A 15,272-nucleotide genomic window follows, 5' to 3' on the forward strand; every position below is an offset into this window, starting at 1 on the left:
CAAATAAAAATTCTGAAGAGTGACGAACAATTAATTTCATCATTCATGGTGATGAGCTGGCAGTTTGACAATATTTAGAGAATTAATAACATTTTCGTTGAATTTATTTCGTAGTAAAGGCAATGTGTGGATTCTAAGGTTTGAGATTAATAATCAAGTTCAATGTCGGCTGCCAAGTTTCAAAAAAAAAAAAAACCTTTTACTATATTTTCAAAGAGGAGAATTATTTTGTGCATGTGGAAATTTTTAGCATGAACGTAAATCTACATTTTAAAACATCGTCTTTTTATTTAGTATATATATGCTTATTCTTGCCTATGTTATTTCATAGGAAGCTTCATTTGAATATTATCACTACCTAGTTTAGTACTATATATAGCACCTCCTTACATACCTTAAACATTCTACTTACAAACAACACTTCTCACATTTCAAGAACTGGTTACATATATCTAGCTCATTCTTTCATTTCTATAATTCTTTTTTGGAAAATAATGTTGGGAAGCCAAGAGTATATTCTGTCCAAGATTGCTAGTAATGATGGTCATGGTGAAAACTCTGCGTTTTTCGACGGCTGGAAGGCCTACGATGCCGATCCTTATCATCCAACGAAAAATCCTAATGGAGTTATTCAGATGGGCTTAGCTGAAAACCAGGTAATATTTTTACTCACAAGCTTTTCACTAATCTGTCAATAATCTTAATATCAGCAGATATTCTGGGTTTATCTGTAAATCTGCTATTGTTATAGTGTGATAAAATTATAATCTTAAATTATTTTTTTATCACTATACTTACTTGTTTGTTTATTTTTTTGCAGCTTTCATTTGATTTAGTGGAGGAGTGGGTGAGGAACAACCCAATGGCATCCATTTGCACTCCAGAAGGGGCGAGCCAATTTAAGGACATAGCTATTTTCCAAGATTATCATGGCTTGCCAGAATTCCGAAATGTACAATAACTAATGTCACATTAATTATTTATTTTCAACTATATATTCAAGATTAATCAAATTGTAATATTATAAATTGCTTTGGTATAGGCTGTTGCAAGATTTATGGAGAAAGTGAGGGGCGACCGAGTCCGGTTCGACCCTGACCGCATAGTAATGAGTGGAGGCGCGACTGGGGCTCAAGAAACGCTCACCTTCTGCCTGGCCGATCCCGGGGAAGCCCTGTTGGTGCCCACTCCATATTATCCAGCGTAAGCATATATCTTAACTAATTTCTCTTTGATTATTTTTGTACTAGTATTTTATGTTGCAAATAATTCACTAGCCAAAATTATTGGTGGGACACCATACTTACTAATTCGCCTCTTTATAAAACTAAATTAACTCCACGACAAATTTCATATTTAACTGTTTTTGTCACGTCTACTTCAATTCCAGCTGCTTTTATCATTTGCCATGTTCCCTTTCAAAGCATCTTACAAAAACACATCACACATAATATTACCTCTAGTTGCTAATTAAAGTATAATTTTTTTACCTCTAAAAATTTCAAATGTGATTTTTTTAGTACAATAGTTAATATATATGATCGTTTAAAGAGGGTCATCTAGACTTATATTACCGTTTTATGGCATGCAGAAACGACCGTGATCTGACGTGGCGCACGGGTGTCGAGCTCGTCCCAGTCATCTGTGACAGCTCGAACGGCTTCAAGATGACTCGGGACGGGCTTGAAGCCGCATACAAAGCGGCTCTAGACTCAAACACAACCGTGAAGGGCCTACTCCTCAACAACCCATCAAACCCGCTAGGCACCGTCCTCGACCGAGAAGCTCTATCAATGGCTCTGAGCTTCACCAACGACAAAAACATCCACTTAATCTGCGACGAGATCTACTCCGCCACCGTCTTCGACGAGCCCGGCTTCGTCAGCATCGCCGAGATCCTGGCGGAGTCCCCCGACGCCAACCCCGACCTCGTCCACATCGTCTACAGCCTCTCCAAGGACCTCGGCTTCCCGGGGTTCCGCGTCGGGATCCTCTACTCCTATAATGACGCCGTCGTCTGCTGCGCCCGCAAGATGTCGAGCTTCGGGCTCGTATCCACGCAGACGCAGCGGATGCTGGCGTCCATGCTCGCGGACGAGGAATTCGTGGGGAAATTCCTAGCCGAGAGCGCGGCGCGCTTGGGCGCCAGGCGCGCCGCGATGTGCCAGGGCTTGGCGCAGATGGGCGTGGGCAGCCTGAAAGGAAGCGCCGGGCTTTACTGCTGGATGGATTTGAGGCGGCTGCTGAAGGCGGCGACGTTCGAAGCCGAGATGGAGCTGTGGCGCGTGATTGTGAATGACGTGAGGATCAATGTCTCGCCCGGCGCGTCGTTCCACTGCGCCGAGCCGGGGTGGTTCAGAGTGTGCTTTGCCAACATGGATGAGGAGACCATGCGCGTGGCGCTGAGTAGGATCTCCAAGCTGGTGGTGCAGAGCAAGAGCGGCGAGGCTAGGAAACAATGCAGGAGAAGGAGCAAGCTGGAGATCAGCTTGTCGTTCAGGAGGTTGGAGGAGATCATGATGTCACCTCACTCTCCGATGACGTCACCGCTTGTCCGAACAATGACTTGATTTTATTAATCCTACCTATATTTCTTTAATTATTTATTTAACTGCTGCTATAGTATAAGGTTTTTTTTATCCATTTGATGACATGGAGGTTGTTTGGGATTGTATTCACTGTGTTTGTATTGTTTGTACTGTTTCGATGGTATTGATTGCTGGGAAACTAATGATGAAGCATATATGAAGTTTATATTTTACTCCTTGTTTTACTTTAATACTAATTAGCATGTCAGTTATGACTGATATGTTCATGTGATCCTACTAACAACATTTCAAAGTGTTAATTTGGTCAAAATATTAGTAGTAGAAAAGAGGCTAACTAGAGAATTCAGAATATTATCTGATCATATAGTAGAAATGATGGGCTTACTACTGGTTTGGAAACATTTTGACTTTGAGATATTTCACATAAGAATTAATTCACTTTAGACAATTGTTCAACTAATGCCAAAATTTTGTTTGGTCATCATCTAAAGTACACGAATGATATTTCATTTTATACGCATTTTTAAAATCATGTAAGTCTAAATTTTGTTTGAATGGACTTCAAGAAACACGTAACATAAGTTTTAAGTGTTTAACCTTTCGATTAGATTCTGGTTAATTCACATCTACGCGTGATTCTTAAATTATTATAAATATTTTATGAAATTAGTATCACAAGCACATCAACACTTAATCTCCAATTATTTATTGATTTTATATGGGAAGGGAGTGATAAAATGCAAACTCATATATTATACAAATTCCAAACTATGATCGGAACCGTTAAAAAATATCAACAGATGACAAAATAGTAGCAACAAAAAATATCAACACAGTATCAACCGTTGACATTTCTGTTGCTACTATTTTATCATCTGTTGACATTTTCTTACGATCTAGATCATAGTTTGGACCTTATATAATATTTAGAGTTTGCGTTTGATCATAGGGGAATATGAAAAATTTAATCCAAATATTGGATGTTAATAAATTAATTAACATTAGTATAACGTATTTATATTACACTTTTATTCTCAGCCGTCGATCCGGTGTAAACGTGAGATCCTAACCGTAAATCGTAGCCTCTCTATTCTAGGTTTTTACGTGGTAGTATTCCGTTGCTTCAGAGAAGCGTCTCTGCCTACTTCTCTCTCCAAACTAGCTCAAGAGGGAGGGAGGGAGAGAGTGAAGGACGTGACCGTTAATATGGCGACGCCGGAAGTTCCTCTCCGTTACGTCGGAGTCGATCGGAGCTCTGCCGCCTTCCGCCTCATGAAGCAAATGGTAATAATCCCGTTTCATTTATCAAATTCCCCCCAAATTACAAATATTGACTGTGAATTTTGTAGTTCCGCAGCTCGGACATGTGCTTTCGTAGCTCATATTTTTTTTATTACTCCTACTTTATATGATTGGGTTGAATTCAAGTTGAAGCTGTTGAACCATACCGAACGACTTTCATAGGTTGCATTACAGCTCCACTTTTCTCCCATTGTAAAATTCATCATGTTTAGTTGCACTTCTGATCTATAGGCAATCATTTTTGTGCAAAGACGAGAGATTTGTGGCTACATTGATCAATTTTGGTTAAAAGTGTTCACGAATGTTCATTGCTTGATGTAATGACTGTTCAGGGATGGGAAGAAGGTGAAGGGCTTGGAAAGGAAAAGCAAGGCATCAAAGGATATGTAAGGGTGAAGAACAAGCAGGATACTTTAGGTTGCCTTTTTGCACTCTCTCATAGTATCTCTTAGCAGCGTAGTGGTATCTGAAATTGATGTGATCTTATATGAAGCTCTGCTGTTCTTCTGATTTGTTCACTGATGTATGATTTTGATTTGTTGCATACAGGTATTGGAACAGAGATACCAAATGCATGGGCTTTTGATACCACTCAGTTTGACAGTATCCTCAAGAAACTGAAAGTGGTATGTTCTGCCTCTTGTCTGCTTTATTTTATTTATTCTATGAACTCTTCTTATATCATCATTTTTAATTAAAAATCTCTTCATTGTATATATACTTTGGCAGCAAGCAGTTGTAAAAACCAAGGATGAAGGCACATAGAAATGAAATTTTACCTGGTTTCTGGGTTTGTATGATAATGCTAATTACATGACATGTGATCTTCTGTATTTCGTAGATGATGAGCAATGCTATCAAATAGCAGATATGGCGGTGCCATGGCGCTATGGCATGGCTTTCGGTGATGGAAACGCCATAGTACCATGGCGCTGCCATAGCACCGCCATATCTGCCATTTGACAACATTGCGTGTGTACTACATGTAGGAATGGGGCATTATGCAAGAAACATGGAGATTAGAGTTGTATTTTATGCTTTTTAATTGTTTTAATAGTTTTAGATTTTATATTTTTATTATTTTCTAATTTTTGAATTATATATAAATATATAAGTATTATTTTATTTATTTAATTATTGACCGCCATATCCGCCATACTAATACGCCATATCCCTGTGGCGGTTTTTAGGCAAACCGCCATAAGCCGCCATACGAGATTGATAACATTGATGATGAGACAGATGCTGAACAACCCAGCCCTTCTAAGGACAAAAAAGAGGCAGTTGCCAAGGCTACTCGACCCCAAGGAAGGTAGGCTCATGAAAAATGCTGATTTTGTTTCTTGTACACCTAAAACATAGTATCATATTGATTCAGCCATGTATGACTTCTTATATCAAATATCCAGGTATAAAAAAAGAGAGAAGGGAAAGACTGTACGTGCATATTCTTCTCAGGATCTTGAAGGGATTCTTGTAAGTATAGTTTGGACGCAGCTTTCCGGTTTCTGTGATTCTATAAAGCGTATGTCTGGAGTATATTGCTGCATCAATTTTATATTTGGAAATGAGATGAGCATTTCATTTCCTTATTCATTTCTTAGTTCCTGGAATTATGTCCTTTCCCTATTGTTGGAGGTTGTAATGGTGAAAAAAGGCCCGTACTGTTTGAAATTTGGTGATATGTGCTTAAATTTTAGGGTCTTACTAGCTACTAGTGATTACCACAGCTTTAGTTGAGCTGAATCAAAGAGCTTAGATTGTTATGTAAGTTCTCGGGTGATGTCATGAGTTAATGAATTCTGCTGTTTGGGATGGCTAGAAACAAGATGCAAGTTTCTGGTAGAATGCCTTTTATTCAGTTAGCAACACAATTTTGCTTAAGTTGAGTTCCATTGATAAAGCCTTTCTGATCACCATAATCTGATGCTCTCATGATTTTTCTTGTACAGCTTTAGCCTTTCCCAATATCATATTAAATGAAATTATTGCCTTAGGTGAATAAGACTAAGGCTTCAGAGACCTGTAATGCTCCAGAAGTATCTGAGGATGAGAAGCCAATTGAAACCAGTGTTCCAGATGAAGAAGGTAAGTTTTGATTCTATGGTTATAAAGTAGTGTCTTGGATGGGTTTGTTTGAATGAAACAACATTGTGCTTCTTCGGGATATTTCTTTTATCATCATGCTGCTATAGAACCCTGGAAACATCATTAAATTTCTGAAATGGCTTTGACTAAGTGCATATTTTCTTTACTCTGTAGAGGAAATAGTAAGTCAAACTTGCATTGTAGATTGATGAAGTATATTGGTTGCATAGCCTGATTCTCTTCTGTTGTTCTGTTTAATTCATCTTAAGCTGGAAGTCTGAGAGAAATTAATTAAACTTGCAATCTTGCATATGATATTACAAGTTATTTCTAGAAAATATACTAGTAGTAGTTAACAGTTAAAACTTGTAGTGCTTGTATTATCTGAATTTGGAATTTCCTTATTACTGTGTATTAACTAAATAATGAAGTCAAGAAGAAATGTCTTTAGTAAGAGAGTGACAGGTGGTCAATGTTTTTTACTGCTGTTTGTTGAGGAGAGTTATATTTAGTGCCTATCTCATCCTGTATAGACATAATAATAAGTTCCCAGACTCATTGTTATGATCTCTTATGTATCACATTGCAGGAAGAACTCAGGATGTTCCATCAGATTGGTGGGGCTACAAACTTGGGTTTGTTGTTGGAGGTATGCTTGGTGCCGATTCTCGCAGAAAAAAGTCCCTCGAGAGGACCATGTTCAATGAGGATGATCAAGAAAATCTCTACAACTTAGCTCAGGTATGCTCTTATGTTTGTATCTGATATTTCTGTAATATCTGATCTTCACGGTTCTAGTGTTTAAACTGCTTGACCCTGTTAAGCCAATTGATGTTATCTTGTCTTATTGTCTAAAAGTATAGGGACTGAACATGATCCATTAGTCCATCTCTATCTTCGTATTCAGTATTGAATTAGTGAGGGAATTTGTATCCTAGAATATAGGTGTCTTTTCAGAACTCTGAAACTCAAATCTATAGTTACTTATCGACACCCTTGCATCTATCACATCATACTGATTTCATGAGGACTTCGAAGTTAGATTTATGTTTATGACTTTTTTAAGGAAGTCATTAGTATTTGATAGTTGACTTTACAAGTTTTCTAAAAGTTAGGAATTAATTATCTGGGCCTGCATTTTCAGGGCTCAAAGACCTCTGGAAAACAAGGGCTTGGTATCAAGGACCGTAAAAAGAAAATCGCAGGCTGCTACTTTGAAGGGAAAAAGACTACTTTCGGTGATAGCGATGGGGAGGGTTCCACTGATTCACATAGTGGAGTGAAAAGGAAACACGAAAATTTGGAGGTGGACACAGATCCTGCACCAAGGTCAAAACTCAAGAAGCTGTGTAGGCAGCTTCTCGAACAGGTATCATCCCTTGTACCGCGAAGCTTCTTTTTTACTTGGTCTGCATCTACTCAGCTAAATTGCTTCTTGCTGCAGGCACCTGGCGAATCAATGAAGCTGAAGCAGCTTAAACTACTTGTTGATGAACATTCACCTTCTACATTTTCCAACTTATCAAAAGAAGAGGCTCTTGCCTTTTTATTGCAGAAGGTATATCATTATATCTCCATTACAACGCTGTACTTAGATTCGGGGTTATCTTTTAGTCCCTATCGAGCAAGAATCACTTACTCATTTCTGTTGCAGCTTGAAAACAGTGATAGGTTTTTGGTGAAGAGGAACAAAGTCCTGCTCGTGAAAATAACTTGATAAAATCTGAGAGTATGTGATAGAAATATAGTTCTCAGCTATCAGAAATTAATGAAATTGTGGATTGAGATTTGATAGATATGTGAAGCGTAGGTCGGAGTGAGGATGCGCGCATGAGAGTTATTGTGGCAGCGTAAATATTTGAATATTGAACACCGACGTGACAATGAGATTTGGTTTAACACATTCCACACGCGCAATGCCCATCGCCTTCCTACTATAGTTTCTTGCATGCTCCCCCTATTCTCTATTCTATACATATATAAATCACAATTATTATGATACTAACTAAAATGTTTGTAATATGTTTTATTTTTGCTATACAAATTTTATGCTATTATTTATATATGTTGTGATAATCTAATAATGATTTGAAATTTGCACGAGACTTGCAAAATAGGCCGATGGTTCAAAGTCATCGCTACGCCATGGTGTTCTATTTGATGGAATTTGGCCATCGAAGATCGTTTAAAGGACAAAATTGTTATTGCACTATTTTTTTTCTGGACCACTTATTAATGGTGAGATTATTTGTTTTGCAGTTAGTTTTTTAATTTGTGAATATATTATTTGTTGAGAACTAGGCTTCATTAGAATATAAACTGCACATTATTGTCTGTGTCTCAAGTACTACTAAAGACGTTACGAGTTAGCTAGCAATTTATTATGAGAAAGTTATCGCGAGTCATGATCCATGGCCAAACAATTGAAGGCTATCAAGTCTATCCAGGCCAACATGAAAACGGAATCCGGCCAAACTGGTCCACCTGAATATGAATTTTCGGTCCTAATTCATTTGATTCAATTTATATAAGGACCAATTAACCCACTTATTTTCGACCTCTAGACCACATCGACATGGACAAAACTAATGCCGCTAAATATACGAATTTTGACATGATCGTGATATTGCACATGAATTTTAAAATTTCGAATGACAACAACTAATAAATTTTCATTTTTATCCTCATTTCTCTCACGCGTCGTGAAATCAAGAATTTAAATGTCTGCATAGCAAAATGTTCGATAAACTATCTGACTCCGGTAAAACTGAACAGACTCGAGCCTATGTTTTGCACATAAGTTCAGCTACAAATAACATAACTTTAATTAGAATAGAATTCATTTATTATGACATACGAAAAATGTTAAAAAAGAACATATCTAAACGATCTTAAAGTCCTCAAGTCTATTCCCGCCTACAATATCCTATATATATATATATAGTTATATATTGGTGGGGTTAATTAGGAATAATAATACACAAATTAAATAATCAATTATCATAGATGGGCGGTTCTGCATATAATACTTGCGATATGTTTAATATAAATAGAGTGTAACCTATTCCTACATTATTGCCGTTTATAGGTTACATAATACTTTAGGGGTGGCAAACGGGTGCTCGAGCCGGAAAAAAATAGGTAATACCCGATACCAGACACATAGTAAACTCCATTACATGATTCCGTACTCGATACTCGTAAATACAATATCAAATATTCAATATATGAGTGAAATCAAGTTTGCATTGTGCATATCCAATATCCGATATCGTTTTGCCACCCCTACATAATTAGGAATATAAAATAAAACATTTATAGAAAAATCTTGTGTAGGATATTTATTGGATGGGGGTAGAATAAGCCAAATAGAAGAATAATAAGTAGCATATGAATAATTAGGCATGGAAAATAGACATGGTCCCAAATTAAAAAGTCCATTCTCCTACTATCCCTAAAGCACACGTTAATGCGCAAGTTGCATAAATTTTCAAGGGTCCTAAAATCCCCAGTCACATACCCTTTGAAGATCAATTAAACCTCCTATAGCTACAACCTCACTACTAAAATGGATTTATCTATCTGTTGCTTGCTAGTTGCAACTGCGGTGAGAAAGAAACAGTTGTCGATATAGCAGTATTATTATTGCATGTATGGAACATATCATTTGTGATCAAAACCAAATCAAATAAAATATTAATATGATTTGGTGTAATTTGATGTGTGATTTATACAAAAATTTTATTTTCGTTATATACGAAATTTCTTTTCATCACATGTTTTAAAATTTGAGCATTAAGGGACCAGACCATGATATTTAGAAATAACAAAAGAAAAAATAGATGGTACGCATGAAGATTTTGTTTTAAACATTTTTCTAATCAACCTTTTTATAATCTACTGTCTAATCGTTGTATATATATATGGTTAAAAATCATGATTGCTACTAGTATTATAAATTATACGTATGAGAATTAGTAGTTTAATACTCCAGTTTCTTGGCATTTTGCGTACTGAGATCGTGTTATTACTACTATTCTTTTAATAAGTATATTGTATATTACTCCGTAATTGATAGGTCATCCGATACACGGCATGTGGCCGTGTGGTTATCTATTAATAATATATTAATTAATTATATTGTTTACAAAATAGTAAGCAAATTTGACTAGTTAAATTATCTTATTCTTTGACCAACTAAACTAATAACAAAACTGAAATTATAAATTAATGCTGAGAAAAGAACCCGAGTGGTCAAAGTTCGAATGTCTTGAAGGAAAAAATATTTTCGATATTTAAATCATCAATCCATTACTAAAAAAAGAATAACATAAATAAGCACATAAAAGTTAACACAATTATACGGTACTAGTGAATCACGATGAGAATAATTAATCAGTTTTTTTAATAAAATTTGATTTTATGTGAAATTTTGAAAATATTAATTTCATGTTTAATATAGGCATATGTAGCCTTTTTCCGTTGGGCATTCTGAACTATCTATTATATTTATAATATTAGACAGATGTAGATAGCACTACGTTCCTTTAAATGTTGTGTTGTGCACCAAATATCAAAATCTGCATTAAATAGCAAAGACAAAATATTTCCTCCAAAATAGGGCAAATTAATTAAACTACTACAAGACTCGAATAATGCATGCAGTTTAATTAATTGAGTCAATGAAATAGTAATACCTTTAAATTGAATATCCACAGTAGACGATGGCGTGATACTGGAGTCGGGGGCGGTAAAGGTAAGAGATGGAATGAAGGTGTCGACTGAAAAGTGTAAAAAATGATCATCTAATTTTTACTCTACAAAAATAATACATCTAATTTTTACTCTACAAAAATAATACTTCTTCCGTCCTTTAATTTTTGTCACATTTTGATAGGATACGAGTTTTAAAAAATATATAAAAAAAGTTTTGAAATAGTTAGTGGAATGTGGGTCTTATTTTTAAATATTATTTTCATAATAAAATATGAGAGAGAATAAGTTAGTGGAATGTGTAATCTACATTTAAAAATAGTAAAAAGTGAAATATGACAAACTATTAATGAGTTAATATGAATCTAACCCAAAATTATGTTGTACTTATTGGACGCGTAGTAATACTTGTCAGTAGCTAGCATATTAAATTCGTACATGGTAAATGTTGTGTAATATCTAAAATTGTAAGTAGTAAGTTGTACCATACTGTAACAAATCAGATTCTTGGTATTATGGCATAAATAATAAAATAAAAGTAAAGAAATACTCGTAAGATGCAATATGTAATACTAACGTGTTGGTGACAGAAGCAAAAAAGGTTAATATCAGAGTCGTAAAAGACTATGACCTTTTCATATAATGTATGGAGCAACTTTTAGTCCAACTTTCCTTTTTTATGTTTTTCTTTAATTCCAACTCATCAAATCCTAGTCACCAATGAGAACTCGAACTCCGGCGAAACCGTGTCGTCCCTTTGACAATTACCAAAAGTCAACCCAATCTAAAAATCCCTCAACTTGGCTTGGCCTGGCCTCATCAATAATTCACTATATAAAGGCGGATCCCATTTTGCAACTCTTCAGCACTTAAATAGTTTCATTTTCTTGAATCAAGAAAGTGAAAGATATTGAGTTATGTGGGAAGTGATGGAGGACTGGAGTTTGCAGGCAATAGTCCAAGGATCGAGCGGCGAGTTTGGGAAGATGGAAATGGAGGCTCCTGATTCATTCTTCCAATCCGATCAAGATCTTGGCGACATCTTCAAACCATTTTACCCGGATCAAACAAACGCCGCTGAGGATTACACGCCCAAGTACAAGAAAAGGTCAGTCAAATTTTACAAATTTTCAAAACTAGCTATAGGGATGGATGGATGGATCATAACTTTAATTAATTTACAGGAAGAATGAGCATAAGAGAGTTGTGGTTAAGGTTTCAGCTGAGGGGGGGCTTTCCTCTGACATGTGGGCTTGGCGTAAATACGGCCAAAAACCTATCAAGGGATCGCCATATCCAAGGTTCATCTCTCATCACTTTCTCATAAAATAAAAACGAAAAAATACACTACTCCAGCATGTGATCTTGTGTTTCCTGAACCTATTAGCCATCAGAATTAATTAGCTAGGTTGAGTTACCTTCATTTTATTAAGCAATCTCTAAATCAACATTTTCTCTACTGCATAATTTGGTTGTCTCGTGTGCCTCAATGTTACTTCATCATTCTCAAATGGATGACCAAACCAAACCTAACCAAACTGCCTTCTACTTCTAATATGCCTTCAACTAGATCCCAATAATTCTAACTAGCGATCAAAGTTCTAGAGCAACCTAACAACTCAAAAGATTGAAAAGAATCCCATGTAGTTTTTTCGACGTTAAATCTTCTTGGTGTAACCGTAATTAACGAGAATCGAAACTGCGGCAACAGGAGCTATTACAGCTCAAAGGGATGTTTGGCAAGAAAACAAGTGGAGCAAAGCTGTACGGAGACAGGGATGTTCATAATCACCTACACGGCGGAGCACAGCCACAGCCAGCCCACGCGCCGGAACTCCTTAGCTGGCACAGTCAGGCAGAAGTTCCCCTCCCCAAAACCATCCCATAAATCTCAGCACCAAACGGAAAGGGATGTTAAACCGGTGATCAAAGTGGAGGAGAACCCCAAACCCGACCCACACGAATTTGTTTTCAGCGAGGATTTCTTTTCGTGGCTAGAGGAATTCGATGAGTTCGCTCAGCCATTTTCTGTGTAGCTGGCTTTAGGAATTCTTCCTTTTTTCCGATGTAAGAAATATAGTCGCTCAACTCAAAAATTGGCGAGTTAGAATGTCCAAACTAATTTTTTTATTATTTTGTCTTAAGATTATTAATCTGCATATGAATATATAAATGCATAAATTAATAAAAAAAAATTGCATCGTTTATCATTAAATTGCAAATTTACGAAATTACTCAATTATTTCGATAAAACGAAGAACTGAATGAATAGTGTTCAAGAGACGCCGTAATATTTGGCCAAACCGTATTGAAATATGTGACACATGATTTAACAACCCCAACGACTTTGAACATGTAATTAAAAAACCAATGATGATTTCATTTATTTCCATAATTTTTGACAAAAGAGCATAGGAAGTATGAACGGTTGTTTGGGGCAAAAAAAGCAGCCGCCCGCAGTTCTTACAAAAGCCACGTCCATATATGTGTTTGTCGACAAATGCGACTTCAGTCACTGAAATTCATCATTATGAAATGCACCAAATTTGCCTCTATTTATCCGAGATTTTTAGGAATCAACACATATATGAGAATTCGTTATCGAGTTTATTTGTACAAGACTAAAACTATCACATTTAGTAAAACTATCTGTACTTTTCACAATTCAGCAAAGAAGTGCAAGAAGTGGCGGAGAGAGGAATAAAAATAAAAGTGGGCAATGGAGCTAGCACAAGATTTTGGCTCGACAAATGGACAAGAAATGATACTCTAAAGTCACTCTTCCCCATACTTTTCATGATTTCTATCCAACAAAACAACTTGATTGAGAGCATGGGCAAATGGGAATAAAATAGATGAGTGTGGAAGTTTACTTGGAGAAGAAGGCTATTTGCATGGGAGGATGATTTGGTGAAAGACCTCTACCTAGCCGTGGATCATGACTCCATGAGTGAGAGTGCAAGGGATGTGAGACTATGGGCTTTTGACAAGTCTGGCTCTTTCTCTGTTTCTAATTTTTACCAACACATCTTTCGCATAGTAGGATAGGGAAGCAACCGCTTTTGTCATGGGAAGCTCGCATGGAAGAATGTGGCTCCACCGCGTGCACAATTCCTCGTTTGGTTTGTCCTACATGGCAGACTAAATACAAAGGAGAGACTTTTCAGATTCCAATTCCCCGGAGTTGAGGATGAGCTTTGTGCATTATGTGGGGAGAAACCTGAAACAGTGTATCATATTATCTTTGGTTGCAGGTTTTCTAGTAGCTTATGGTATTTCGGATGCAACTGCTGGAACCTTGTTTTTTGTTTCCCCAAAGATCCGATGACTTGTTTCCTTACATGGATGGATGCACCATTCATCAGATTTGACTTGAAAATTTGGAGTTCCTTATTCTATGTGATCTCATGGTCTATTTGGTGGCTCAGAAATAAAGTTATCTTTCAAAAAGTGGAACCGAATTGGGAAACCGAGAAGAGAATCATTCTTTGGAGGCTTGGGCCATGGACTAAAGGGTGATGCCCGGAATTTCCTTTTTCACCAGGCCAAATGTGTGGGGACTTACTTAAAGCTAGAAGATGGACGGAGTATAATCACAAAAACAACTTTGGTAAACAACTCTTAGGAATGAATATTCAGGAGACAGAAAAAGTAGAAGGCTGTGGTTATTTCAGTCAGACTATATTGAAAAGGTTCTCAAGAAATTTAATATGGAGAATGCTAAAGCAGCTACAACTCCTCTCTCACAAAGCTTCAAACTTTCTAAGGAACAAGCTCATAAAACTGAGCAGGAAGCACTTGAGATGTAGTCAATTCCTTATGCTAGTGTTTTTGGTAGTATCATGTATACCATGATCTGCACAAGGCCAGATTTAGCTCATTCCATTTCTGTTACTAGCAGGTACATGTCAGATCCTAAGAAAGAACATTGGAATGCTCTCAGGTGGATTCTAAGGTACATGAGTAGTACTAGTAGCTGGGGTGTGCTGTTTAAAGGTTGTGATAAGGAGAGTGAGGAAGTTGTGGTGAGATATTGTGATGCTGATTATGCTACAAACCTTGACAACAGGAAGTCTCAAGCTGGTTACTTGTTTACTATGTTTGGAACCGTGGTCAGTTGGAAGTCTGGGTTGCAAAGTGTTGTTGCTTTGTCAACAACAGAAGCAGAGTATATGGTTCTTACCTCAGCTGTGCAAGAGAGTTTTTAGATACAAGGAGTCATCTCAGATTTTGGTTTTGATCAAAAGACCATGGTAGTTCACTGTGATAGTAGCTCAGCTATGTGCTTGGCTCGACACCAATATTTTCATGAAAGGAGCAAGCATATAGACGTTAGGCTACATTTTATTAGAGATGAGATTGAAAAGGGAAGGGTGAAGGTGATTAAGATTGACACCTTGCACAATCCTGCTGACATGCTAACTAAGTCTCTAGGAAGAGACAAGTTTGATCATTGCAAGAAGCTGATCAATGTTTGCTACAGAGACTGAGTTGTGAACTTAGGTGGAGAATTGTGAGATTGAGCTCACACTCCGCTCTAAGCTTGAGGAATCAAAGAGAAGAAGCTGGAAAGAGCCGTTGGTCTTTAAGATGAGTTGGTTACAAAAAGAGCCGTTGGAA

General features: G+C 36.8%; 4 protein-coding genes across 4 annotated transcripts; all 4 read left to right on the forward strand.

Moving 5' to 3' along the window:
* Positions 1-421: 421 nt before the first annotated feature.
* On the forward strand, positions 422-2,761 carry LOC121750705 (1-aminocyclopropane-1-carboxylate synthase-like). The gene is made up of 4 exons (XM_042145287.1): positions 422-656; positions 821-952; positions 1,043-1,203; positions 1,592-2,761. Exons 1-4 carry the CDS (start codon positions 495-497, stop codon positions 2,568-2,570), a joined length of 1,434 nt encoding a protein of 477 aa, XP_042001221.1. The 5' UTR covers positions 422-494; the 3' UTR covers positions 2,571-2,761.
* Positions 2,762-3,673: 912 nt separating this feature from the next.
* Positions 3,674-7,842, forward strand: LOC121753139 (G-patch domain-containing protein 1-like). Its single transcript, XM_042148328.1, has 10 exons — positions 3,674-3,833; positions 4,184-4,268; positions 4,401-4,477; positions 5,042-5,163; positions 5,261-5,327; positions 5,849-5,939; positions 6,529-6,680; positions 7,084-7,308; positions 7,384-7,497; positions 7,594-7,842. The coding sequence occupies exons 1-10, from the start codon at positions 3,756-3,758 to the stop codon at positions 7,654-7,656; spliced, it is 1,074 nt and encodes a 357-aa protein (XP_042004262.1). The 5' UTR covers positions 3,674-3,755; the 3' UTR covers positions 7,657-7,842.
* Positions 7,843-11,506: 3,664 nt separating this feature from the next.
* On the forward strand, positions 11,507-12,805 carry LOC121750771 (probable WRKY transcription factor 29). Its single transcript, XM_042145376.1, has 3 exons — positions 11,507-11,760; positions 11,837-11,953; positions 12,364-12,805. Exons 1-3 carry the CDS (start codon positions 11,570-11,572, stop codon positions 12,686-12,688), a joined length of 633 nt encoding a protein of 210 aa, XP_042001310.1. The 5' UTR covers positions 11,507-11,569; the 3' UTR covers positions 12,689-12,805.
* Positions 12,806-14,362: 1,557 nt separating this feature from the next.
* LOC121751721 (secreted RxLR effector protein 161-like) lies at positions 14,363-14,860 on the forward strand. The gene is made up of 2 exons (XM_042146517.1): positions 14,363-14,457; positions 14,554-14,860. The coding sequence occupies exons 1-2, from the start codon at positions 14,363-14,365 to the stop codon at positions 14,858-14,860; spliced, it is 402 nt and encodes a 133-aa protein (XP_042002451.1).
* The last annotated feature ends 412 nt before the right edge of the window (positions 14,861-15,272 follow it).

Source organism: Salvia splendens, chromosome 10 (assembly GCF_004379255.2).
Source record: "Salvia splendens isolate huo1 chromosome 10, SspV2, whole genome shotgun sequence".
NCBI lineage: Eukaryota > Viridiplantae > Streptophyta > Magnoliopsida > Lamiales > Lamiaceae > Salvia > Salvia splendens.

What these genes read in the sequence shown, in the direction of transcription:
- LOC121750705 (XM_042145287.1), top strand. Translation starts at nt 495, where the DNA reads ATGTTGGGAAGCCAAGAGTATATTCTGTCCAAGATTGCTAGTAATGAT. An exon ending in GCTTGCCAGAATTCCGAAAT is followed by an intron (nt 953 to 1,042) that starts GTACAATAACTA and finishes GCTTTGGTATAG; the next exon opens with GCTGTTGCAAGATTTATGGA. An exon ending in CCCACTCCATATTATCCAGC is followed by an intron (nt 1,204 to 1,591) that starts GTAAGCATATAT and finishes TATGGCATGCAG; the next exon opens with AAACGACCGTGATCTGACGT.
- LOC121753139 (XM_042148328.1), top strand. Translation starts at nt 3,756, where the DNA reads ATGGCGACGCCGGAAGTTCCTCTCCGTTACGTCGGAGTCGATCGGAGC. An exon ending in TCCTCAAGAAACTGAAAGTG is followed by an intron (nt 4,478 to 5,041) that starts GTATGTTCTGCC and finishes GGCGGTTTTTAG; the next exon opens with GCAAACCGCCATAAGCCGCC. An exon ending in CAGTGTTCCAGATGAAGAAG is followed by an intron (nt 5,940 to 6,528) that starts GTAAGTTTTGAT and finishes ATCACATTGCAG; the next exon opens with GAAGAACTCAGGATGTTCCA.
- LOC121750771 (XM_042145376.1), top strand. Translation starts at nt 11,570, where the DNA reads ATGTGGGAAGTGATGGAGGACTGGAGTTTGCAGGCAATAGTCCAAGGA. An exon ending in ACGCCCAAGTACAAGAAAAG is followed by an intron (nt 11,761 to 11,836) that starts GTCAGTCAAATT and finishes ATTAATTTACAG; the next exon opens with GAAGAATGAGCATAAGAGAG. An exon ending in AAGGGATCGCCATATCCAAG is followed by an intron (nt 11,954 to 12,363) that starts GTTCATCTCTCA and finishes CTGCGGCAACAG; the next exon opens with GAGCTATTACAGCTCAAAGG.
- LOC121751721 (XM_042146517.1), top strand. Translation starts at nt 14,363, where the DNA reads ATGGAGAATGCTAAAGCAGCTACAACTCCTCTCTCACAAAGCTTCAAA. An exon ending in GAGCAGGAAGCACTTGAGAT is followed by an intron (nt 14,458 to 14,553) that starts GTAGTCAATTCC and finishes TGTTACTAGCAG; the next exon opens with GTACATGTCAGATCCTAAGA.